Source organism: Alexandromys fortis, unplaced genomic scaffold (assembly GCF_014885135.2).
Source record: "Alexandromys fortis isolate MF-2015 unplaced genomic scaffold, M_Fortis_MF-2015_v1.1 scaffold_240, whole genome shotgun sequence".
In the NCBI taxonomy this organism is placed as follows: Eukaryota; Metazoa; Chordata; class Mammalia; order Rodentia; family Cricetidae; genus Alexandromys; species Alexandromys fortis.
Genome location: NW_026068133.1, coordinates 1,292,199 through 1,309,894, shown reverse-complemented (window position 1 = coordinate 1,309,894; position 17,696 = coordinate 1,292,199). Strand labels below are relative to the sequence as shown.

Below are 17,696 nucleotides of genomic sequence, written 5' to 3'. Positions count from 1 at the left end.
GGAAACACTCCTTCATTGAGCCTAGAGACTCACCCTTCTTCATTTCAGCTAGACTGGCTGGCCAGCAAGTGCCTAGTATCAGCTCATCTCTACGTGCCAACCCCCACCCCGTGCTGGGGTGACAGGCATGTTCCGCCATGCCTGGCTTTTACGTGGGTACTGGAATCTGAACTCAGGTCCTCGTTTTCGCCCAGTAAGCACTTTACCATGCAAGCCACCTCCCCATCCCTCCCTCCAACTCTCATTTTAATCTTAATTTTGAGATAAGGTCTTGCCAACTTGAAATCCTCCTGCCTCAGTTTCCCAAGTAGCTAAGCTTACTGGTTACTCTACCACGCCTGGGAACGTGGTGTTTACCAGGGGGATGATTCCACTGGCCAAGGCTTGTGCAGGCAGGAACCTCACCCACACTCAGTCCCCAGCAGAGCCCAGTGAGGAAGGTCCCTGCGCTCCCACAGTCCAGGGAGAAACAGCGCTGGGATGGACTAGGGGCCAGCCACCGTCACCCATCTTCCTCACAACAGGCAAGAGGACGATGCCCACCAGGTCTGTCAGTCATCCCCAAAACTAGGGAAGCAGAGGCATCAGATTTTAAATCCTAGATCTGTCTGAACAATGCAGTGAGTTCGAGGCCAGCCTGAACAACTTAGCTCCTGCCTTAGGGATAGAGAAAGAGCTGAGATAATTCAGAAGTTAATCAGGGGCGGCAGAGCCCCTGGTTACCCTCAGCACCACAGTACTGTGGATGTGGTAGGCAGAGGCCGTTACAGAAAAAAAAAAAAAAAAAAATACTATTCCAGGCCAGGTGGTTCCAAATTCCACCCCTGGTGCCTCCATGCGTCCGGCCCATGCCACTGGCACCCCAGCTCCACGTGGGTCCAGTCACAAGGAGCATTCTCAAACCCAGACTCAAGCTTCCCTAAGGCTCAGGCAGGGAGAAGGCCTTGCTCAAAGGGCACAGGGCCAGTGGGTGAGCAGGCTCCTGAGCTCCAGGTTCCTGAGTGCTGAGCCTCCCAGATCTCCCAGATGCCAGCGGAGGCTTTCAGCCCCCCCCCAAGGGGCAGGCGGGTGGTGGAGATGGAAGATAAGGTCTCTGATCCCTGCTGAGCCAACAGCCTGGAGAAGAATCCCTGTTGGATGTTGCCAGCCCCCCCCCCCACAGGAAGGCATTCCATTGAAAGCTGCGTGGCAGGGACCCCTGTGAGAGGGTAGCTGGGTCAAGGGATGAGGACCCCCCCCCCCGCCCCCAGGGTCAGAGGCAGGAGCTAAAACGGGCTAGCACCGCCAGCTGGCTTGGGTCCTTCCTGAAGGCCCAGTGCTCTAACACTGGGGCTGTTGCTAGGGGAGATATGGAAGCTGGACCCTGGAACTTCGGGTAGAAGAGTATGCCCATATGTGGCTGTCACCACAGTCACCAGGTAACATCAGACTATAGAAAGAGATGGGTGTCACTTCAGTCATAAGTCATCCTTCCAGAATGGAACCGGAGACAGAACCACCCATTCGAGTATCCCCACTACGTGCCAACAATCTTAGGAACGCAGGAAAGAGGAAGGCCCGGCCGCTATTGTACAGATTTGGAAATCAAGGCTCAGAGAGGTGAGGTCACTGGCCTGAGGTCACACAGCAATGAGATGTGAATCTGAGTCTATTTGAATAATTAAGGTAGCAATAACCACAACACGTGATATGAGGAAGTCCCTGCCAGGGAGGTGCCGCCATCAACCCACTGACAGGGAAACTGAGGCTGAAGCAGGCTCTGCAAGCTTCCCTGACAACTAAGGACAGCTGGAGTTTGAGAACGCACCGCCTCCTGACTCAGATCCACAGCCATGCCAACAGCCGTGAGCGCCGCCTATGTACCAGCCTTCACCCACATGTCTCCGGTAATTCACTGCGGGACTCAGTCGTTACTCCCACCCCCCTAACACAATACACTTTCCAAGGCAGGAATGGGGTGGGGGCAGGAGCCTCAAGACACAACACGGACTGGCCTGTGGAGGCAGCATTTGAACCCAAGAACCGGGAAACGGGTACCTCTCTGGAATGACTGGGAAACCAAGGTGGGTGGGGCTGGCTGAAACCGCCAACTTGAAACTTGGGCCAATAGGGGACAGGGACAAAGGGAAGTATTCCTGACTGGCGTTAGAGACACTTGTACTCAGGAGGCAGAGGCAGGTGGATCGCTGTGAGTTCAAGACCAGCCTGGTCTAGGAGTGAGTTCCAGGACAGTCAGGCCTACAATATGAGACCCTGTCTCAAAACAAGTGTCTGATTGGGCTCTGGCAGTGAGAGGGTGAAGGAGGAACCCACGTCCCAGCGAGAATGCATTGATGAGTTGGTTTTGAGGGATCTGGAAAGCTGTCATGAATTATGGGAAATGCGGGGAGGGGGGGCGTGCTGTGAGGGAAGGAAGTCCTGGGATGGGAGACAGGGAACAGCCAAGAGTCCCAGAACTCCCAGAAGTCGGGGCTAAGGGTCCAGCATGAGGAAGTCAAAGGCATGGACAGAGCAACCTCGAGGAGGAAGGCTTAGAGCCTGGGGTCCAGTCCAAAGTCTAGGGGTGCAGACCTGGGGGCAGGAAGCGGAGGAGAAAAGCCTAATAAGGAAAGGGGGAGGGCTCCAGTGAACAGGAGGCATGGAAGGGAGTGAGGAGGGGTCGTGAGGCTGGGAGACTCGGCTGGAGCTTGCCTGCAAGCTGAGGCGGCCGGAAGTCAGCCTGGTCCAGGGCCTGGAAACCCAAGCCCGGGATGGAAGACTGCAGTTTGGATGCCAAGACTTCCTGTAGAAAAACCAGCCGAGTCTAGGTCGCATCTAGGGGAGCCCAGAAGAGCCAAGGGTCCAAGGACAGGGATGCCGGGCCGAGCAGGGCCAAGCCGGGGAGCCGAGACACCTTGAAGGAGCCATGCAGGGCCCAGGTGGCATTTGGCTTCCTGGGGGAGGCGGCTCCTGGGGACTGACTAGGGGTGGCAGGGGGAGCCAGCACCCCGACAAGCAGGAGGCAGGGAGGACAGCTGGGCCAAGTCGGGTCGGGCCTGGCTGGGAGGTTGAGGGGGGTGGGGGAGAGCAAGGGCTGCGCTTCGGGGATCCGGGGACGTGCAGCGCCGGGAAGGGTCGAGCCCAGCAAGGCTGCGGACTAGCCAGGAGGGGACAGACACGGCAGCCGGGGAAGGGAGGGGCTCCGGCCGGCAGGGGAGGGGGCTTCCTGGAGGGAAGAGACCGGGCGGAAGCGCTCTGCAGAGGGACAAGAGAAGGGTCGAAAGACAGGGGCGCCCCTAGGGGTCGGGCTGGGCTGGGGCTGCGGGGAGGAGGGAACAGAGAGGCCTCAAAGTCATGGGAAACGTCGGTGGGGGCTGCGGAGCAGGGAAAGGGGACGAGGACCGGCGGGGCCGGTAGCCCGGCGGGGTGAGGGGTTCCGTGGCCGGACCCAAGCAAGGTTCCCCAAGGGGCTGGGCCCCACTCACCGTGTCCGAGTTCCGATCGTTGCCCGGGGCCAGCGCCGTCCTCGAAGACATCTTCTCTGGGGTCCCAGGAGGGAAGGGGACAAGGGGCGGCCGGGTGGGGGGGGTGGGGATCCTGGGGTCCCCTTCTTCCCCTCCCCCCCCAGCCGACCTGGGGACGCGAGCTCAAAAAAGCTGGGCGCCGTGGACGCCCGAGTCCTCGCTGAGCGAGCAAACGAGAGAGCGAGGGCAGGACGGGGGAGGGGAGGAGACACCGAGGGTCCTAGTGGCCCGGTGCAAGGGGACCCCGGGGAGCCATCTGGGCGACGGGCAAGCGGGAGGGTGCACGGGCGGGGGCCGGGGAGGGGGCGCGGAGCCGGCCCGGGGCGGCGGCAGAGGGAGGCGACCAAGGGGCCGGGGAGGAAGGGACGTCAGGGGGAGGGGCGGGAGGGGCGGGGCTCAGGGAGACCCCGCCCCCGCTGCCGGCTCTTAAAGGTACAGGTCCGGGCCGGCTCGAGAGTTCTGGGGGCGGAGGCAGGTCTGGGCGCGCCGCTCTCCAGCAAGTTCTCACTGGAGAACCGGGAGTAACTGGCCAAGAGAAGGGCAGAGAGTTGCTGAGGAGGAGAGAAGAGGGAGCCGTTGAGAGATGGGAGAGACACAGGGACACACGGACAGACACGAGGTGGGAAGAAGCAGAGTCACAAAGAGAGGGACAGAGAGAAGCCAAGGACAGAGACAAAAGGACTGAGGGCAGAACGGGGGACAGAGAGAGACAGAGAGAGCCAAGGCAGAGGGAGGAAACGAAAGAGACAAAGAGAAACTCAAGGAGTCTAGATCTGCAGAGAAGAGGAATAAAGGACGAGAGAGGAGAGGGTGAGAGAGAGAGAGAGAGAGAGAGAGAGAGAGAGAGAGAGAGAGAGAGAGAGAGAGAGAGGTGCTTGTCATCCCAAGATTTGGGAGATTGGTGTGAGTTCGAGACCAGCCTAGACTACACAGCAAGATCCTGTCTCGTGGGGGAAAAAGTCATCCTGAGCTTCAAACCAGGAGTAGGGAGTGCGGTGACTCCACCCTGAGGATGACAGGCAGCCCTTGCTGGCTTCACTTTCCCAGTGTGCACATTAAGGGGGCGGGAGCCTCCGTTTCCTCCCTGGCTGGTCGCCCAAACAGGTGTAGGCCTGCCAGGGCAAACAGATCGGTTTGGAGACCGTGAGAGCTGTGTGTGCATAGTGGGCTGAAGGGAAGGGGGGTGACATAATCCTGGTCCAGAGCCAGATGCCGCTGGGGGAAGGTCTCTGCCCCGCTGTCTTTGAAAGCCTTCCTGAGCCTCAGTTTCCTTTTGTGAAAACTAGATGTTGCCAAGCATGGTGGTGTCCTAGAAGTTTCAGAAGTTCCAGGACATCCTCTCAACTACACAGTGAGTTTGGGACTAGCCTCAGCTACATGAGGTCCTGTCAGACAAAATGAGAGGGAAAGAGACAGAGTGCTAGAGCTAGCCCACTGGATATTATTATGGAACTAGCTGTTAAGCACAAATATTACTAAAAAATTAAATTATGCAAGTAAGTGAATTATATTAATATTCAAGTTGGGGGGCTGAAGAGATGACTTAGCAATTAAGAGCACTGGCTGCTCTTGCAGAGGAACTGGGTTCAGTTCCCAGCACCCACATGGCAGCTCATGACTGTCTGTAACTCCAGTCACAGGGAACCTGATGCCCTCTTCTGGCCTCTACAGGTACTGCACACACACATGGTGCACATACTTATATGCAGACAGAACACCCAACACCAAATAAATTATAAGGTAGAAAAGAAAGACTAAAGCAACAGTGAGTGGCAGGCCAGAGATTATTTTTTATTACAATTTATTACAATTGAACAATTTATTAATTTGGGAGGTGTGCATGTGGAGGTCAGAGGACAACGTTTGGAAGTCAATTTGTCTCCTCCCTCTCTCTGGGTCCCCAGGACTAAACTTGGGCAGTCAGCCTTAAATGCAAGTGCCTTCACCCTGAGCCAGTCCTCCAGCCCTATACATTTATGTATTTTGAGACTGGGTCTCATAACCCAGGCTGCCTGGAAGTTCTTGAGTGGCTGAGGTTGGTCTTGATCCTCCTGCCTCCACCTCAGGGAGTGCTGAGGCTGAGGTGCACCTCAGGAAGGGGTGAGCCACCACACCCAGTTATAGTGTTGGGAATGTGGTTTGGTTTTGTTTGAACAGGGGAGAGCTAGAACACAGCCTCCACTACCACAAATTATGCAGTCAACTCCCACACGAGGGAAATTAAGGGGTCAGCATATCCAGGCAAACCTCACCTGAGAAATGAAATCCACCTTGCCAATCACACTAACTCCCCTGGCAGGTAAGTGTTTTTTTTTTTTTTTTTTTGAGGCAGGGTTCCGTAGCCCAGGCTGACCTTGAACTTCTGGCCAGCCTCCCATCTCAGCCTCCCGAATTCTGAAATTATATATGCAAGGCAAACACTTTTCTTTTTGTGCATGATATCACCATGTAGCACAAACCCTCCTCCAACTTTTAATCCTCCTGTCCCAGACTCCCAAGTGCTAGGAATTTGAACTCAGGACCCTGGTCTCTGAACTGCGATGACTTCTCTTTTTCTCAGCGATAGTAATGCAGCCAAGATGACACTACAAACCAAACTGCATATATAAGTAAAATGCTTCAACTCAAGTTGTAGTCTGGCACCCCAGCACTTGGGAGACTGGGGTAGGAGGGATTCTGTGAATTCAAGGCCAGCCTGGTCTACACAGAGAATTCCAGAATGACCTGGGCAATATAATATGACCATGCCTTTAACCCCAGCACTCGAGAGGTGGATATAGGTGGAGGCCAATCTGGTCTACAAAGTGAGTTCAAGGACAAGCAGGGCTACACAGAGAAATTCTGTCTCAAAAAAACAAAACAAGGGCTGGAGAGATGGATCAGTGGTTAAGAGCATTGCCTGCTCTTCCAAAGGTCCTGAGTTCAATTCCCAGCAACCACATGGTGGCTCACAACCATCTGTAATGAGGTCTGGTGCCTTCTTTTGGCCTGCAGACATACACACAGACAGAATATTGTATGCATAATAAATAAATATTTAAAAACACAAAATAAATACATAAAAATAAAAAAATAAAAGCGGGAGCTAGATAATGTTAAGGGAGGAGCTCTGGGTGGGTTCCTAGGAGCCTTGTGACCCCACAAAGACTGTTCAAGGTAGAATGGAGACCCCCAGGGTGGAGCGCACACCCCACCCCAGCCCAGCCCAAAGCGTTCCCGGTCCCAGCTCTGACAGCTGCAGTACCCATATCCACCGCCAGGGGGCAGGTGGTTGTCTTCCTACTCGCTCTCAGGGTCTGTCTCTGCCCCCACTTGCCAGTCCTTCCTACACCCCATTATCCTAGACGCACAGACTGAGTGGACGAATCTTGAAAATGTAACATTTAGTGAAAGTAGCAGGACACAAAGGTCACATCATACAATTTGTTTTCTACGAAATGTTCAAAAGAAGGAGCTCCGCCGCCGAGAAACTCAAGCCCTGGATTCCTGGTTCCCGCGGCTTTGGGAAGAGGCAGGAAGGATGACTGTCAGAGTCTGTGGGTTCTCGTCAAAGTGATGGAGACATCCGAGATTAAGATGGATGCTGGCGTCTTCTGCTACCACCCTGTGAGTGCACCAGGACCCACTAAATTGCAAGACATCAAAGGATGAATTTGGGGCTGGAGAGATGGCTCAGCTCTTGCAGAGGACCTGGGTTCAAGTCTCAGAACACACACAGTGGTGGGCAAACATTGGGGACAACCGTCTGTAACTTCAGTTCCAGGGGCTCTGCCTCTTTCTAGCCTGTTGGGCATTGCATGCTTCAGAGTCACTCACACACATAAAATAAATAAATAGTACACTTTTTTGTTTTGTTTTGTTTTTCGAGACAGACTTTCTCGCAGCTTTGGAGCCTGTCCTGGAGCTGGCTCTGTAGACCAGGCTGGCCTCTGCCTCCCAAGAGCTAGGGTGCTAGGATTAAAGGTGTGAGCCACCACCGCCAGTCAGTATTACACTCTTTTAAAGATTCAGACTCAACACAGAGAAACCCTGTCTCAGAAAAAAAAAAAAAAAGTCAGATTCACTGCATCCACATTAGATTGGGCGAATTGGGGAATCTGTAAAGAAGACAGATACGGACTGGGAAGCAGTTTCATGGCAGAGCACATGACCAGCTTGTACAGGGCCCTGAGTTCGATTCCAGCACACTCACCCCAACCAAACACACACAAAGAAGGGTCAGACAGGGTGGCACATGCCTTTAATTCCAGCACTTGGGAAGCAGTTTCTGGGAGTTCAAGGCTAGCCTGGTTTATGTATTGAGTTCCTGACCAGCCTGGGCCTCATAGTGACCCTGTCTCTGTGGGACGTGGCAGTGTTACCAGGTCTCTGGGAGACTGGCCCACAGCAGGGACAGAGGATGAGAACTACATTTTTTTCTTTTTCTTTCTTTCTTTTCTTTGTAGCTTTGGAGCCTGCTCTGGAACTAGTTCTTGTAGACTAGGCTGGCCTTGAACTTACAGATGTCTGCCTGCATCTTCCTTCTGAGTGCTGGGGTTAAGGGCGTGCGCTACCATCACCCGGCAAGAACTATATTTTTAAGACTGCACCAAGGCTGTCCCACTGGGTCCTCAGGCCCAGCCTCTGGGACCAGTGGGGGTTCCTCTGAGTCCTGTCCCTTACTATGGAATACAAGAGGGACACATTCAAGCTGGGCAGTGGCAGCGTGTGCCTTTAATCCCAGCACTTGGGAGGCATAGGCAGGTGGATTGTGGTGAGTTGGAGGCCAGCCTGGTCTACGAAGCGAGTTCCAGGACAGCCAGGACTGTTACGCAGAAGAACTCTGTCTCAGGGGGGTGGGGGAGAGGGACGTATGCTCCCTTGAGACCCCATCCACAGCTCCATTACTCGAGAGCTCAATTGTGGGCCGCTGTCCAGCTCAGGGTGTCCCCCCTGGGTACACAGGATGGTGTTGTTACCTTGGGAGGCGTGAAAAGCAGGCAGAAGGGCGGGCAGATTCCGGCAAAGCTGGGAGGGGGGGGCTAAGGGGGAACAGGGGGCTGTGGCCCTTGTCACAGCAGGGCCCAACCACAGCCTGGCCTAGGAGGACAGACAGATAACGGGGCCTTCCAGCCCCTGGCCCCAGAGAGGGAGGGGCTTCCTGACAGGAAATTGTCCTCCTCCAAGCCCCCCCTCCTCAGATCCAAGCTCTCAGCAGTCTTGGCCCAAGTAGTCTGAAGACTGGACAGCAAGAGGGGACAGAGGGACAGGCACGGACAGAAAGCAGAAGGTGAGTGTCTGGGGGTGAAGAATGCATGCCTCCAGGTTCTCCCAAGGATGGGGGCCCCATCAGAACCCAGGACTAGAAAGCAGAAGGGTTCAATGAGAAGGGGGAGGCTGAAGGCTGAGTTTGGTGGCTGCTGCGGGAGAGGCAGAAGGCAGCTCGCCGCCAGGCCTGGAGGGCTCTGGGTTCCAGAGAGGGAGGAGGGACTGGTAGAGACTGCGGCTGCTCTTGGAGGACGGAGATAGGGGATGTTTGGTCTAACAGACTCTGATTGGGGGGCTGAAGCATGATGGGGGTTCAGCGCTTGCTGCCTCCCAAAAGATGAGGGTGGTAGCACCCAGAAAACCTGGCTACGGGCACACACCTGCAATCCCAGGACTAAGGAGGCTGAGGCAGGAGGCTGGCCAGTTTGGATTACATAGTGACTTCCAACCAGCTTGGATTAGAGATCGGGACTGTCTGAATAAATAGATAGATAGATAGATAGATAGATAGATAGATAGATAGATAGATAGATAGATAAAGAAAAGACAGGGCTAGCAAGACTGCTCAGTGGTTAGAGGTGCTCGCTGCCGTGAGGAACTGGATTCCACGTCAGAGACCTGCAAGGCAGAGAGAGCTGACTGTCAAAATTTACACGAGACCTCCACATATAGACCATGACACGTGTGCACCTCCACACACAAAATAATTAAATCAATAAATAAAATTAAAAAGAGAGAGAGTGGGCAAGGCTAGGATTAGCTAGGGAGGCTGCTCACGGGTGCTGGGATCAAGGTCCGCGAGAGTCAGGCTTTAGGACGGTTAGCCTGGAAGGAAAGCTTCCCAAATGCAGGCCTTGAGAGCTTTAAAACAAAACAAACAAACAAACAAAAAAACACTATTTTTCATCTGGGCGGTAGTGGTGCATCCCTTTAATCCCAGCACTACGGAGGCAGAGGCTGGTGGATCTCTGTGAATCTGAGGCCAGTCTGGTCTACAGAGTGAGTTCCAAGACTGCCAGGGCGACACAGAGAAACCCTATCTTGAGAAACACACATAAACAAATAAATAGGTAGGTAGGTAGGTAGATGAGAGGTAGATAGATAGATAGATAGATAGATAGATAGATAGATAGATATTTTCCCCCATCTCATGTAGCCCAGGTTGGCCTCAAACTCCTATGTGTCCAAGGATGATCCTGATGCTCTGGTCCTCGGCATGGGTGTCTCAAGTGCCTGGAAAACAGGCCCGCACCGCTGGTGCCCCCCTATGCTGGATTGGGAATCTGGAGTTTCAGGCAAGCTGCAAGCCCCTGGCGTCTGCGGGCTGCACCACTGAGCTACATCCCCTGCCTTGGCTTTTGATGTTTGATCTCAAGTGCCTCAGATTGACCTCCTGCCTCTACCTCCCGCGTGCCAAGATTAAAGGCATGCTCTTACCACACCGGGTTTGTGGGTTTGTCTATCCAGGGTTCAAAAGCATTGTGGTCCTCCCGCCCCAGCCTCCTGGGACAGGCTCTGGGATTGCTGTGTCACCATACCTAGCTCGATGCTGAGGGCTTGACAGTGTTAGGATTACTGATGAGGGTTTGGGGAAAGGCTGGCAGTGAGGAAGAGGAGGAGGGGCCGGGAGAGGGAAACGCTGGTGGCCTAGACATCCTGCAGAACCCGGAGGCTGGGGGCTTGAGAGAGGCTCGGAAGTGAGTCAGGGGCCTGGGCACCGGGAGGCAGCGGAGGGCGTTGGAGGGGGCAGGATGTTGGAACCAGGTTGCAGAGGGAGGTGTCGGAGTCAGGAAGGGGAAAGAGGTGGGGGGGGGGTTGTGGTAAATGCTGCTTAAGTTTAGAAATGCCGGGAATGTGCTGGGAACGGTTTGAGGGGTACCAGGGAGTGAGTGGCCAATGAAGTCTGGGCATTGCTAGGTGCAGTTGGGAGCCACAGTCATTACAGGACTTGGAGGTAGTTTGGGGGACGTTGGAGCCGTTACTGGGAGGGACGGAGCCACTTTTTCATTACAGTTGGTTTGTGTGCGTGTGTGTCAGGCGTTCGTGTGCCACGGTGCATATGTAGAGGTCAGAAGACACTTTTAGTAGTTCATTTTCTCCTACCGTGTGAAGATGAGGCATCAGACTCAGGTTCTCAGGCTCCCCGGCAAGTGCCTCTCTACCCACTGAGCCACCCCACCGGCCCCCGGAGCCATTTTTGGGGTGAGGCATACAGAGCCTTCCACAAGACGGAAGACTAATAAATCGGTGCGTGAATAGTGTGTGCCCATGGGGGAGTGTGTATCGATTGTACACCGCCGTGGGGGCTCCAAAGCAAAGGGTTGCTATGGTGACTGCCTCATTCAGGGATAGGGACCGCGGAAACTGGAGGGAGGTTGACAACGGTGCGTCTAGAAAACGGTGTGTCTAAACAGTGGAAGTCGAGAGTGGGAATGCAGATTCTACCACGAAAACCGACACTTTAGCCGCAGCCTCTCTCCACGGTTCACGGCTCTGCAGTCCCCCTTTGCAAACTCGCTATGGGTCCATCCCATGTAATATATAGTATAATATAATGAACAAACTCGCTATGGGTCCATTCCATGTAATATATAATATAATATAATGAACAAACGCTATGGGTCCATCCCATGTAATATATAATATAATATAATATAATATAATGAACAAATGCTATGGGTCCAGCCCTAATATAATATAATATCGAACTCGCTATGGATCTAGCCCATGTAGTATATAATGTAATATTGAACAAACTCGCTATGGGTCCAACCCTTATAATATATAATATAAATATAATGAGCATCCAGTGGTTTATTTACCCAGTTTTGTCTGGAATATTACGCAGCCCTTAAAGCAGGTGAACCAGACAGTGCGGCTATACGTCAGTAAACATCACGGGTGCATCACATAAGCAGAGGAAAGGGAAGCGCTGAGCTGTGAGACACAGGCGCTGCAAGGCCGTTTCTGTTTTCATGGTCTGCCCACATGTAATCAACACACCACTTGCAAGCCTGGTGCCCGAAGAAGCCAGAATAGGAACAGGGGTGGAGTTTCAGATGGTTGTGAGTTGCCATGTGGGTGGTGGGAATCGAACTCGGGACCTCAGTCAGTGCTCTTGACCAGTGAGCCAACTCTGCAACCTCCATCTTTTATGGTTTTGTGAGACAGGGTCTCATTCTGCATTCCAGGCTATCCTGGAACTCACTGTGTAGCCCAGGCTGGCTTTGAACTCCTGAGCTCTGAGCTATTATGCGTGACTACTGATTTTGTTTTTAATACTTTTCTAAATGTTTGGAGTACTTCATCATTTAATTTATTTGGTTGGGGTTTTTGTTTGTTTGTTTTGTTTTGTTGTTTTTGTGGTGCTAGGTATGGGATCCAGGGACAAACGTGTACCAGGAAAGAGCTCTGCTGTCGAGTTTATCTATTTATTTTGGATACAGTCTATACAGTGAGGTTCTGGTTGGCTAGAACTATATAGACCTCTGTATAAACCAGGCTGGCCTCAAATTCACAGAGATTTATCTGTCTCTGCCATCTTGCTGACTCTGAAGGGTGCATTTTACAAAAAAAGGAAAGGAAAAGAAACAAGGGGTCCTTGAGAAATCTCAGGGGGTAAAGGCGCTTGCGGCCAAGGCTGAGGGTCTGAGATTGAGAAACTGGCTGCCTCATATGCGCTGTGACACTCCAGTGACCGCGTCCACACACAGACAGTGTGCACAGAGTTAGAATGATAACCCAGGGTGTAGCTCCGTGGTTGAGCATGGGCCCTCATCCACCAGTCCCTGAGTTCTGGGCACAATGCTGACAGCAAGGTAAGATCACAAGTTTCCCTTGGGAAACAGTCCAAGTCCCTTGTCACAGAGTTCAGGTCCTGTGTGGCCCGCTCCTTATGACCTCCCCCCCCCCAAGGAATGAACTGTCTGCCTCCTTCCTTCCTTTGCTTCCTGTTAGCACCCATTCCAGAGTGCCTGACCCATGCTCTGAGCCAGGGACGCAGGAGTGACAGACACAAGCCCAGCCCTGCCTGCCCCAGGCTCTCAGTCCAGATGCAGACCTGTCCCCAGACAAGGACCACCATAGAGGGAACTATAGGGAGCCCAGGGTCAAGAGACCCAAGGGTCAGGAGGACTTCCTGGAGGAGGCAGCCTTGGAACTGAGCTCCAAAGCATGGAGACCTGGCTCCATGTGGGGAGACCTGGAGACACAGCCCAGAAAAGAGGAAACAGGGGATTTATTAGCTCCAGGGAGGTGTGCAGCCCAGCCCGCAGACCCCGGGGCTCTGATGAGGGACCTGAACATCGAACCAATGGCACTGGGGAACTATGGAAGGTTCCGGAGGGGAAGGATCAGGTTTATGCTACATGGAAATCTTCAAAGCTGAGCTACAAGTGCCAAGAAGCTGAAAGGGCATGGTGGTGCAATACTGTTATCCCAGAAGTGGAGGCAAGAGGATCGGGAGTTCAAGGCCAACCTATACTATGTGATTTCTGCCTCAAAAATTAAAATAAGCTTGGTATGGTGGCTCACAGCTGTAGGCATACCTAGAAGATTGAGGCAGGAGGATCACCTCAAGTTTGAGGCCATCCTAAGCTATGTAACAAGTCTTAGGTCAGCCTGTGCTTCTGTCTGGAAAAAAAAAAAAAAAACCTGAGTCTGGGGCAGGGAAGTGGTCATAGTTTCCAGTTGTGAGAGGGGTATAGGGAGAGACAAAGGGCCAGAGATGGAGACATAGAAATGGACAGGACACAGGACACTGAGCCCTGTGAGGGTGGCTCTGGCCTGTCACAGTTGTATCCTCACAGCCTGCCAAGAGTGGATCCCAAGACCCACTAAGTTTCTTGTCTTTTGGCAGTATTGAGTATCATACCCAGAGCTTTGTGCAAGCTGGGCAGGGGCCCTACCACTGAGCCACACCCCAGGCCCTCACTGGGGGATTCTAGGCAGGGGCTCTACCACTGAGCCACACCCCAGCCCCTCACTGGGGGATTCTAGGCAGGGACTCTACCACTGAGCCACACCCCAGCCCTCACTGGGGGATTCTAGGCAGGGGCTCTACCACTGAGCCATACCTCTATTGCAGTTTTTGTTTTATTTTGCTCCTAGTTGCTGTTTGTTTGTTTGTTGTTTTATCTAGTCTTGCTGGCCGGCAGCTCCCAATGACTGTGTTGCTGTACAGGTGTCAATCCTCCTGTTTCTGTCTCTAGAGTGCTGGGATTATATGGCTGTGTCACCACATCCATCCCTTTTGTCTTTTTTTTTTAATTTATTTATTTTTATTTATTTATTAAAGATTTCTGTCTCTTCCCCACCGCCGCCTCCCCTTTCCCACCCCTTCCCCCAATCAAGTCCCCCTCCCTCGTCAGCCCAAAGAGCAATCAGGGTTCTCTGCCCTGTGGGAAGTCCAAGGACCACCCACCTCCATCCAGGTCTAGTGAGGTGAGCATCCAAACTGCCTAGGCTCCCACAAAGCCACTACGTGCAGTAGGATCAAAAACTCATTGCCATTGTTCTTGATGTCTCAGTAGTCCTCATTGTCCGCTATATTCAGCGAGACCGGTTTTAACCCAGGCTTTTTCAGACCCAGGCCAGCTGGCCTTGGTGAGTTCCCGATAGAACATCCCCATTGTCTCAGTGTGTGGGTGCACCCCTCGTGGTCCTGAGTTCCTTGCTTGCGTTCTCTCTCCTTCTGCTCCTGATTTGGACCTTGAGATTTCAGTCCGGTGCTCCAATGTGGGTCTCTGTCTCTGTCTCCTTTCATCGCCTGCTGAAGGTTAATATTCAGGAGGATGCCTATATGTTTTTCTTTGGGTTCTCCTTCTTATTTAGCTTCTCTAAGAACCCGAATTATAGGCTCAATGTCCTTTATTTATGGCTAGAAACCAAATATGAGTGAGTACATCCCATGTTCCTCTTTTTGGGTCTGGCTTACCTCACTCAGGATAGTGTTTTCTATTTCCATCCATTTGCCTGCAAACTTCAAGAAGTCCTTGTTTTTTACTGCTGAGTAGTACTCTAATATGTATATATTCCATACTTTCTTCATCCATTCTTCAATTGAAGGGCATCTAGGTTGTTTCCAGGTTCTGGCTATTGCAAACAATGCTGCTATGAACATAGTAGAGCATATATTTTTGTTGTATGATAAGGCCTCTCTTGGGTATATTCCCAAGAGTGGTATTGCTGGGTCCAGGGGTAGGTTGATCCCGAATTTTCTGAGAAACCGCCACACTGCTTTCCAGAGTGGTTGCACAAGTTTGCATTCCCACCAGCAATGGATGAGTGTACCCCTTTCTCCACAACCTCTCCAGCAAAGGTTATCATTGGTGTTTTTGATTTTAGCCATTCTGACAGGTGTAAGATGGTATCTTAAAGTTGTCTTGATTTGCATTTCCCTAATCGCTAAGGAAGTTGAGCATGACCTTAAGTGTCTTTTGGCCATTTGAACTTCTTCTGTTGAGAGATCTCTGTTCAGCTCGGTGCCCCATTTTATAATTGGGTTGATTAGCCTTTTACAGTCTAGTTTCTTGAGTTCTTTATATATTTTGGAGATCAGACCTTTGTCAGTTGCGGGGTTGGTGAAGATTTTCTCCCAGTCAGTGGGTTGCCTTTCTGTCTTAGCGACAGTGTCCTTTGCTTTACAGAAGCTTCTCAGTCTCAGGAGGTCCCATTTATTCAATGCGGCCCTTACTGTCTGTGCTGCTGAGGTTATATGTAGGAAGTGATCTCCTGTGCCCACTTGTTGTAGAGTACTTCCCACTTTCTCTTCTATCAGGTTCAGTGTGGTCAGACTGATATTGAGGTCTTTAATCCACTTGGACTTGAGTTTTGTGCATGGTGATAGATATGGATCTATTTCATCCCTTTTGTCTTAATATCATCAGCTTTGTGTGTGTGAGAGAGGGTATGCGTGTAAGAGTGTATATATATGTGTGTATGTGAGAAAGAGGCAGTGTGAGAAAGAGGTGTGTGTGATAGAGAGAAAGAGACAGAAGGGGGAAAGAGAGGGTGTGTGTGTAAGAGAGTGTATATATGTGTGTGTGAGAGAGTGTATATATATGTGTGTGTGTGAGAGAGTGTGTATATGTGTGTGTGTGAGAGTGTATATGTGTGTTTGAGAGAGAGCAAGAAAGAGATGTGTGTGGCTCAGGGAGAGTTTCATGTGGTTTAGTTCAAGCTGCCCTAAAACCTCAGTGTAGCCATGAAAGGCTTTGAACTCCTGATCCTCCTGCCCTCACCTCCCCAGTGCTCGGTACCAAGGGTCACGGCCACACCTAGCTTTGTCTTCAGTGTTCTGAGATCAGTTGCCCTTAGGCATCCCTGGCACCTTCTAATCAAAGCCTTCAGCACACAAGGACAGACACCGTCACCCACACTACTTTGGTCATTATTTTTCTGCAGGTGCCAGCCTGTCAAAATGCCAATCCTGAAGAGTCTGGGGGTGGGAGACCCTAAGATGCCACGAGCAGGGACCCTGCCCCTGCGGTCCTCTCGCAACCCCTTTGAAGACGCTCCAGCGCTGGATGAAGAAGCTCGGGAGCCGGGGACACTGCCCAATGGGACGTCGTGCGGCCGGCGGGCCACGCTGGAGAAGCTGGCTGGTCTGGCCCATTTCCGACTGGGCTGGACCTCGGGCCGGCGGGCAGGCAGCCCCGGGGATGGGCAAGGCCGCTCTTTCTTGGGCCGTGTGCTGACACCAGGCATACGAAGGAGCTCAGCCGATTTTGGCCTCCTGACCCGACTTCAGGGATTCCGAACCCACGGCGATGAGGAGCCAACTGGAGAAGCCGCTCGAAGATTGGCTTTCCTGAGACTCGGTCGTGGGCCCAAGCCCCGACGAGCATCCTTGGCAGAGAGAGTGGTACCTGCAGGTGAGGCGGCCCCTGAGCCCCCACCCAAAGTCCCGGAGCCCCCAAAGATGAAGGAACCACTGTCTGGTGAGTGAGTGGGGACTCTTGATGCAGACGTAGGGGGCTCACTGCTGCATCCATCAACCCTTAGGGGTGGGGTCCCTCTTCTTTCTACCTAATCTTATGCCAGCCTTCGTCTGTGACACCATCTCGAGTCACACAGCCCATGTCCAATCACCCTCCAAAAGTTCGTATTTGGGTCAGCAAGATGGCTCAGTTTGTTAAGGTGCTTGCTGCACAATTCTGATGACACAAGTTGAAGCCTTGGAACCCAAATAACTGTACACACACACACACACACACACACACACACACACACACACAAAATGAATGCTAGCGACCGCAAAGGCCATTTCCAACTTCTCGTGTCCATGTCTGACACCAAGTGAAAGTCCAGCTAGCATGTCCCATGTTCCTGAACTCTGTAAGGCACCGTTTCCCCCTTCCCCAGCCCCCAGCCCCTTTTCCTCCCCAGCCTAAGACCGCCTGGCCCTGAGCTTCACCCCCCCCCTCCAGCCCTAGCTCAGGGTGCACAGCGTCATTCCCACCCATTCCTTTCTGAATCTCACCTCCTCCCTCCACCTCCAGCTTCACTGTCCTGTTCAGGCTTGCTTTTCAAAATCTCCCGCCCCAGCTGCTCACCCGGAGTCCCGCAGTACCATGGGTGCCTTAGAGAGTAGAGATAGTTGGTTCCCGGATGCACACAACAGGCGGCCTGCAGGGGCCTCTTCTATGCCTCTTCCCAGCTCTGGCTGGCTGCTGGAAGTCTTCCTGCCTTGGAACTGGAGACTCATCCTTCCGATCTTTCATCCTTGTGTGGAATTGTCCCTCTCTCTCCTCTCATTCCTCTCTCTCTCTCTCTCTCTCTCTCTCTCTCTCTCTCTCTCTCTCTCTCTCTCTGTGTGTGACTGACAATAACTTGCAAGAGTCAACTTTCTCCTCCCACTGTGTGGATCTGGAAGATCAAACTCAGTTTGTTAGGCTTGATAGGAAGTGCCTTTACCTGCTGAGCCCTGTCCTTACCCCCAGTTTT

At 52.6% G+C, this 17,696-nt stretch overlaps 2 protein-coding genes across 3 annotated transcripts in view; one reads left to right on the top strand and one right to left on the bottom strand.

Annotated features, from left to right (window-relative positions):
- Nucleotides 1-3,805, bottom strand: part of Mark4 (microtubule affinity regulating kinase 4) — a 30,046-nt gene extending 26,241 nt beyond the window's left edge. The window contains exon 1 of one of the 2 annotated variants that reach the window (XM_050126302.1): nucleotides 3,465-3,805. In XM_050126302.1, coding sequence (XP_049982259.1) covers nucleotides 3,465-3,515 — 51 coding nt within the window. In that variant the 5' untranslated portion in view covers nucleotides 3,516-3,805. The remainder of the gene's footprint in view (nucleotides 1-3,464) is intronic. The other variant, XM_050126301.1, reaches the window with a different exon arrangement.
- A 4,790-nt stretch (nucleotides 3,806-8,595) lies between these two features.
- Nucleotides 8,596-17,696, top strand: part of Exoc3l2 (exocyst complex component 3 like 2) — a 32,325-nt gene continuing 23,224 nt past the window's right edge. Inside the window, exons 1-2 of the mRNA XM_050126367.1 lie at nucleotides 8,596-8,772; nucleotides 16,155-16,690. Coding sequence (XP_049982324.1) covers nucleotides 16,171-16,690 — 520 coding nt within the window. The 5' untranslated portion in view covers nucleotides 8,596-8,772; nucleotides 16,155-16,170. The remainder of the gene's footprint in view (nucleotides 8,773-16,154; nucleotides 16,691-17,696) is intronic.